Source organism: Haliotis cracherodii, unplaced genomic scaffold, assembly GCF_022045235.1.
Source record: "Haliotis cracherodii isolate W230 unplaced genomic scaffold, xgHalCrac1.p SCAF_9, whole genome shotgun sequence".
Classification (NCBI taxonomy): domain Eukaryota; kingdom Metazoa; phylum Mollusca; class Gastropoda; order Lepetellida; family Haliotidae; genus Haliotis; species Haliotis cracherodii.
Window position 1 is genome coordinate 1,550,001 of NW_027266343.1, and position 8,817 is coordinate 1,558,817.

General features: G+C 39.9%; 1 protein-coding gene across 1 annotated transcript; it reads right to left on the reverse strand.

Moving 5' to 3' along the window:
- Positions 1–17: 17 nt before the first annotated feature.
- On the reverse strand, positions 18–5,191 carry LOC139452644 (uncharacterized). The gene is made up of 2 exons (XM_071234181.1): positions 4,842–5,191; positions 18–1,343 (listed from the first exon to the last, which is right to left on the reverse strand). The coding sequence occupies exons 1-2, from the start codon at positions 5,166–5,168 to the stop codon at positions 96–98; spliced, it is 1,575 nt and encodes a 524-aa protein (XP_071090282.1). The 5' UTR covers positions 5,169–5,191; the 3' UTR covers positions 18–95.
- Positions 5,192–8,817: the final 3,626 nt, after the last annotated feature.

An 8,817-nucleotide genomic window follows, 5' to 3' on the forward strand; every position in this document is an offset into this window, starting at 1 on the left:
ACATTTATCTCATCGTCGACATGGCTCAGCTTTAAATAGAAAATATTTCAAATCTTCTGATTTTTTACAAAACAGCTTTACTTCTGGATATTATTTCAGCCAATAACAGGATTGCTGGAATATTTAGAACAATACTTGTCATATTCTTTCCTGTCCCACGGATTCGTCTCCTTGAAAGCTGTGCTGACGGCCGAATATCGCACCAGGGCTGACTTCAGCTTGGCTGCTGCTGGACCCTTGAACTGAACAAAGGATAGCTGCTCCCCTGCTGGACCCTTAGCAAACACGTAGTTGAAGCCCTTCAGAGGTCCATCAGTGAACTCTGCACTGTACTGTGATGAGGGAACGCTAGCACCTAATGTCGGCACGTCAATTGCTCTATTGACCTTAAACTCGGGGAACTTATTCGTAGCAGCTTTCAGTTCTGTGTCATGTAGAAAGTTGTTCAGGTCGATGTTGTCGTCAACTAAGAAGGCGACGTGCATGTTGTTGATGTAGGCAGGACTACTCCAGTTGTATCTGGGGTTGAACTTGGGATCTGACAAAGATTTTCCTGCTGTATACTCCACAGTCTTTATTACGTGGTTATCGAACATGTTAAACTTTAGATCACTTCTGTCAGATCCTGCCAGAGTCGTATTGGGAACCCCTATACTCCTCGGATCCACTCCCCATGATGCTGCATCAAGAAGCTCTTTCTGGAACAACATATTCTCAACTGCATCTCCTCGAAGGTTCACTCCAACCAGTGGTTTAGGAAGCTCTTCTGAACCGAGGACCTGCGTGTAGAAGTTGACAGACTTCGAAAGATCATCTGTTCTTGTTGCGAACTCGAACATACCGTAGAGCTGTCCACTGACCCCAGCTGCTTTCTTCCATCTGTTGTCCGGGTGATTGTCCAAGAAGGCTGTGGTCACCCCCTGTCGTCGGCAGTAATTTTTGCCAAGATTGTACTTGTAACTTTTTGTAATTCGGTTTAGTTCCAGTTGCTCACCCCTCGGGCCTTTAAAGAAGGCCATTGATAAACCATCAAAGTCTCCACTGTCAAACGTAATACCAAGCTGGTTTTCGGGAACGGCTAGTCGCTCAGCCTCGTTGTGAACTGTAACAGGCCTGTTGACCTTGACCTGATCAAAACCAAGATCATGTGATCTTTTTTCTAGTTCAGCAATGTAGTGGTTGAAATCGACGTCGTCCTTGACCCAGAAACACACAATTGGGGCCGCGATGTAGCACTGGCTGGTGCGACGGTCACGGATGTCAAAGACTTTTGAGGAAGATTTCTCCACAAACTCTACAAGTTGGAGGATGTCGTTGTCAAAGACGATGAAGTTACCGCGCACCTGCAGATACAAACGCATATTAGCTGCCGTTCATCCTGAGTCACTGATACATTCTCTTCATACCATTATATGTGACCATGAGATAAGGGGCATTGTGGGTGAAAACTCACATTTGGACTTCTCATTATGATTTAAAACTACAGTATCTTAGGAACACACCAAACAATTTCACAATCTTTACAAAGATACATTGCATTAAACATTAAGTCCCATTTTCAGACTCATAACTGCCACTGTATCAAAACTATAGCTTAAAGATATATGATCTCGTGACAATGTCGTTTGCTTAACACTGTGAGGTGAGGGTACGTGGCAAGTCGAAGATCATCGAATACTACAATAACAATGCAATTGATTGGTAACATTTCAAAGGTGTAACCTGTGAAGATCCGGGTTAGAATAGGTCTTCAGCAACCCATGCTTGCCGTAAAAGGCGACTGTGCTCATCGTAAGAGTGATGAGGCTGATTTAGTTGATACATGCCATCATATCTCAACTGCATAGATCAAGGATGTCAATCACTGGACTGTCTGTCCAAACTCGATTATTTACAGACCGCTGTGATGTAGCTGGAATATTGCTGAGTGCTCCGTTAAACAACAAACAAACAAACAAACAAACAGACTAATAAGCTAATCACCAAAGTATGTATTTATGATGTATCAAACACGCTGTATTACTGATTTGTACACAGCCTTGGAAAGAAGCAATATCAGAAACAAACCAAGTCTACCTTCCACTTCATTATCGTTGTTTGTAAGGATGGATGTACGAGGACAAATTGTAAAATGTGTTGCCAGTAGGACAAGGAGGGTGAAAATCAACTGTTTCAACTGTGTGTGCTCAGTTTTGATTCAACGTGAGTAGGACCAGATCTCAACCTGAGTAGTTGTTCACACTCTGGGTACCTATCTTGCAAACATATGGAGGGCTCATGTGTAGTCTGTCTGTTAGTATGGACTGCGCAGACACAAAACTGATCCCATGATATCAGCGATTTGCTGAATTGTTACATTTCGGTCAGCCAGAACCATGGTCTGGATAGCCTCTTACCTCTTTGCCTCTCAGAATGACCAGACCTATGTCATTTCCTTCATCGCTTAAATTCAGCAGCCAAATTAAATATGAATGTCAGTCATCCGCAAGCGTGCTTTTGATATGTCTGTGTACTATTTCCTTTGTATGCAGGTACTTGTCTCAAACTGACCTCATGAGTACCGTTATTCTCATTGTTTTTACAGATTTCATGAGCGGATTTCTATATACTGACCTGATGAGTACCGTTATCTCATACATGCTGACCTGGTGAGTACCGTTTTCCTCTTTAAACTAATTCATGAGTACCGTTATTCCCAAAATACTGTCCTCTTGCATACCGTTATTCCCTACAAACTAAACTCATTAGTTCCTAAATAGTGACTTCATTTGTGCCTTTATATTATGAGTAGGTGTATCCCTTATATGCTGAACTCATGACTACCATTATCCCTTATATGCTGAACTCATGACTACCGTTATCCCTTATATACTGAACTCATGACTACCGTTATCCCTTATATACAGAACTCATGACTACCGTTATCCCTTATATACTGAACTCATGACTACCATTATCCCTTATATGCTGAACTCATGAGTACCGTTATCCCTTACATGCTGAACTCATGACTACCGTTATCCCTTATATGCTGAACTCATGACTACCGTTATCCCTTATATACTGACCCCACGAATGCTCTCTCTCTTTACACAACTTCAGTAATGTTATCCCTGATATGCCGATATACCGTTGTGTGTCAGGCTCAAGCATGTTATACATATGTACATACTTTTTAAAGATTTGTTATTAAGTAGTAAGGTTGTATGACCTTGTTGCCATTTAATAAGTTTAGTACCTTTGGTACTAACATTAAACAATAAGAATAGTATTAGTTTGTATAGATTTTAAAAACTTTTGCTGAAAGACCTATCATGGAAGGACATCTCATATTGCCGATCTTGAGTCAGTTTATCATCATATGAGGATAAAGATAGACATGAAGAAATTCATTTGCACTTGAGGGTAGTTGATAACGTATAGTGTAATGTTGTTTACATGGATGATTTCAAGTTATAATAATTAAACATAGGATGTATTGTGTAGTGCATTCTGATTTGATTTATTAATATATGTGTACCATAGTGAGTGAGTGAGTGAGTTGGGTTTAACGCCGCTTTTAACAGTATTCCAGTTATATCACGGCGTCATGTGATGAAGGTCTATGACGTTTACCACGTCGGTGAAACCCACGACCACGGGTATGGTGCTGACAAACCTAGAAACATAATCGGGGCGAACCGGGATTCGAACCCACAATTCATATGTTTCTGGCGTGCCCAAGGGCACCGCGAAACGCGGCGTTTCAGACGACTGGGCCACCCGTGCCCCCTGAACATAGTCGATCCCCGGGATATTCAGCGAGGTTGTGACAATCTGGCATGTAACCACCTTTATGTTTTTTTGTAATTATAATAATTCCTAAAGTTACAGTCGGCATGTTCGTTATCACTAAATAATTGTATAATGCTATTAATATGTTCTGCAGCCATGTGTCTTGATATATAATGCAACAGAACTCTCTGCATAAAGCCGAATCGGTTGCACGATTCCGACAAGAGCATGTGTTTATGAATCACTATCAAATAGTAATGATACCAGGTGTTCTTGGAACGGTCAATATATACTGCACCACATGCGAAGTCAAGTCAATTGTTCACCTGAACTGATGCGTCAAATTCGGAAATGTCCTCCACATGTCTACCATAAAACGTTTTGAAAGCTTCACTGAGACCTTGAATGCTGTAACCTTGAACAAACAACTTCTGAGCAAGAGTCGTATGACGCTCTTTGAAATTTTGGTAGAAACCGCATGCTCGATTGTATCTCAAAAGTTGTGAAATATAAACACCAAAGGCTGGAGCTGCTGGAATATTGCTCGACATGAAGGGGAAGTTGACTATTGGAAAGTTGGAGTCATCCCTCTTGTCATACAGTCTTGTGGTGAGTGTTTTGTTACTCTGAATCTTTATGCATAGATCTTAATATTAAACAGATGAGGCGGTTTCACTGGTCTCCTTTATTTCTAGTTCAGGTGGCTAAATCAGTGGAAGAAAATTGGCAATTTGATTGTTATTGAACAATATCAGATCATCGATATACCTGAAGCTTAAGTTTAACTTCTTGGCCAAATTACCTTTGACTTGGACTTTGCCAATCCGAGCAGAAATTCCGAAGGGAAGCACAATTGGTGCCCACGTGGAGGCCATCCTTGCCTAAATGTCTTACCCCAAATAAATAAACGTCATCAGTCTCACACCCTACGGTATGTGGCTATTTGGGATGCTACCTCTATTAGCCAAACTAGCGGTGTGACAGATAGCCCCTACATGTTAACCACAGGAGTTCCGCTATCCCCGATATACCAACCTCGTGAGTGCCGCTATCCCCTATTTACTGACCTCGTATGTACCGTGATTCCTTATATCAGGTACTCCCAGCTCGGCAGGGTTAACCCCTTGTGTTCTGGCGTCAAGGATCTCCTTCTGGAACATCCGGTAGTAGTGAGAATCTCCACTGAAGGTGAAGGCCAACTCTGGCACCAGCATCCCACCAAGAACCTGCGTGTAGAACTGCGTAGACGCCGTCAGGTTGTCCGTCGTCACGGACATGTAAGCGATGCCATGGAGGGAGTTGAGGTTGCTGGACAGAGCGAGTTGCATGAGAGCAACGCCCAGCAGCAATGTTGGTGTTGACAGAAGCATTGTTCTTGGAGGTGTGAAGGACATGGTAGATAGCTACGGATATATGTTGGCCCTGTAACGGATAAAAACAATTCTGTTGAGTCATTAAGGACTTTGGGAAAGTACCATATTGAAGGAGATACGAATAACTGTAACAGGAGGTGGTAACACCTGTATATTGTCCCAGTGGCAGAATGATGTAATCTTCCAGTGATTTACGAAAAACTGTGGGAATGTGTCATATTTAAGGTGATAAGATAGTATCAAAAACGACAACATAGGGGTTCGGTGGCTATATTACATAATTTCAAAGTTGAATAAGATATTATTTTGCCAAAAGTTGACGAGGAAGGATAAGGGTTATTTTGGATTGATCTTATAAAGCTTGGAAATTTTAGTATGCGAGGCCACTTTCGAAGCGACAGATGTTTCCAGACTTTCAAAGTCAAATAATCAAATTAGAAACTTTGTAAAGTATATTTGTATAAATATTACTGCCAGAAGAGGGGGAAGGTATTGTGGGTGCCAATCTCTGCAGGGGTGGATACAGCTTTTCTGGGAGAAGGGGGTGCAGAATTTCATAAAATTTCAACCAAAACTTTTTTCAGGCCTTCGGCACGATTGCCTCTTCGCCTCGACCTGTTCACATTAACACATTCCACTTCGCTTCAGGGGCGAATACAGTTTGTACAGGAATGAAGGATACATATTTCGCCATTCATCTTTGTTTGTTTGTTGTTTAACGTCGCACTCAGAAACATTCCAGCAATATGGCGGCGGTCAGTCAATAATGGAGTCTGGACCTGACAATTTGTAATAGTGCTGTATGTTTAAGATCATTTAGATAATCCAGTGATAGACAGCATAAGCATCGGTCCACGGAATTGGGATAAGATGACATGCATCAACCAAGTCAGCGACCCTAACCACCCGATCCCGTTAGTCGCCTCTTACGACAAGCATAGTCAACTTTTACGACAAACATGGGTTGGTGAAGACCAATTCTACCCCGGATCTTCACGGGTCTTTCCCATTTATCATTGAACGTCATCTTTTCACTGACACTCATGAAAGCATAAGTAGACAACGAATGAACTTGTTATTAGTCAGTTAGTTATATACAGTTTGGTACAGTATTAACGACGTATCATTACTTACACTGTGCGGGATCGTATGTTACACAAAATGACCAACAACGATCCCCTGTGCTGAATGTAGGCAGCAAATGGGTACTATGAAGTCATGTAGAAGCAAACCACAATTCCATCATTTGGAGACATCAGCTATTTAATATGTTCACGTTTGATGCTCTGATGAAGTAACTTTCAAATCCTTGGCAACAAACCAATAACCTTTTATGTTTTGTAACACTATATCATAATTGTTTGGGGCAGTATTGCTACTGTTATGTAGTAATGATTTGAACAAACTTGCATAAGAGAACTATCCCCGAGTTAAATCATATAAAACACACGCAAATTTTATTGAAACAATAATTAATACAATAAACCACAACATACGAATGTACGGATCTGCATGGCTAGATTTATTATTAACCACATATTTGTTTTGAACCAAACCAAAGAATATGTGGTTGGCATACGTACTTTTGATACAAGTGGATGGTTCTTTTTGGCATTACAAATTTGACACTTTAGGGCTATGTGGGTCGGAGTCTTTGCCTGTAATATCGCACTTCTTCCAGGAGGAGCTGACCATTTGAACCCACCCAGAACTTTTATGAGAATGTGAAGACTCCACGACACTGCAGCCTTCTTCATTACCCAGATTGTCAGAAGGGCTGTATCCTGGTAGCAAACCTGGGTAATTTCCCAATGTGAGTCAACGGATTGGGAGGTACCAAACCTAGGCACTGAGAACAATGGGGAGTCGGAACAACTTGGTACTTGGGATGCAAGCGTGACATTTCGAAAGCTAGGTCTGCATATTTGCATGTTTTTCCTGTATCTTGTCAATCACATTAGTTTCATAGCAGAACAAATTCAATAATAAAAATGATTTCATTGGATTTATAAAAGAATGACAAGATTAGGTTTCCAAAGAATTGTGTATATATCATTTCCCATGACTTTATCTACATATTCTGTAGAACCTGTGTCAAGACCAAATATAGACGATGTGGAATTCTATGACATTTTAGAAACGACAATTAGATCTCTCGAAAATGACCATACTGTTTTGTATGGAGACCGGAATATTATGCAAAATTATTCACATGAAGTATTGAATTACAAAAAAGGTAAATAACCCAAAAGCTTGAGATAGAATTCCCAGATCTAAGGACGAATTGAATGTAATAGATGTATAGCGTGAACATAACCCCTTCAGCAAAATATATACATGGTGACAACCCACACTTCTGAAGCACAACGCTTGGACTACTTCTTAATTTCCCACAATATGTTGCCTTCCGTTATGAAATAGAAATTGTTTCTGATCGGACCACTCACCAATATCATTGACCTGTAAACTTACAGATCTTAAAAGGGGCATGGGTTTTGGGAAGTTCAATAATTCTCTGTTAAAAGACGAAACGTATGTAACACTCGTTAAGACTGCCATTGAAGAAACAAAGCAGCAGTATAAAAAATGAAGATAAAACATAGAAACCGAATTTAATATAGACAATCAACTTTTCTTGAAAAACAATGCTTATTACGATAAATAATACAATATTCATCCTACAAAAAGAAAAGCAAAATATACGGGAAAGAATAACTCAATGAAAGTTAACTCTTCAGACTAAACAATTAGATGAATCCCCGGAGCAAACAGTGAAATTATGGCAGAGACTGCGATAGTTAATACAGAATTAGAAGAAATCTTAAAGCATAAAACAAAAGGGTAAATCGTACGAGCAATGGCACAATGGATGGAGCAAGGGGAAAAATCAACAAATTATTTCTTAAGTTTGGAATCAAGAAACTATCTAAATAAATCCACAAATAGAATAGAACAGGAAGATGGCAGAATGATTGAATCACAGGATGATTGGAGGCAAGATCCGTTAGATCTACTTGGAATTAAATTCAGTATTGATCTCGACGAAATGATTAGCTTGAATCATGACAATGCATTTAGAAAATGTGAAACACTCATATTCATTTGGTCTTCAAGAAACCTTACTCCCTTACCGTGCTAAAATCACTAATTCTACTAAAATGTAACCATTTATTTGCATTTCTACCAGATTCACCAGATACTAAGCTTTCTACCAGATCCACCAGATTCTAAGATTAAACGTTTTCAAAAAAGGTGTTTCTTATTCAATTGGGGAGGTAAACCCGACAAAGTAAGAAGTCAAATTATATGTGAGACATCAGATGGAGGTATAAAATGTCCTATCGTGCTAGAATTAATACATGCGCAAAAAATAATTACAAATGATTACCAAGATAAATAATATATACTATAAGGCCGGATAGGAACTCATAGAGAACACCTACATCGAGCGTATAAATGACAAAGGTATCCTAGCACAATATATATATATATGATTTGTAAAAGGGATACGTGTCATCAATGATATGCTAGATAATAACGGACAATTCATGTCATTCGAAACCTTTAAAACTGTTTCCAATTTTTTAACCTTCACATGTGTTCTTCTCGAGGTTAAACAATACTGTCGAAGCCAGCGATTACCAAAATTTGCCATTACCCTACAATCCCC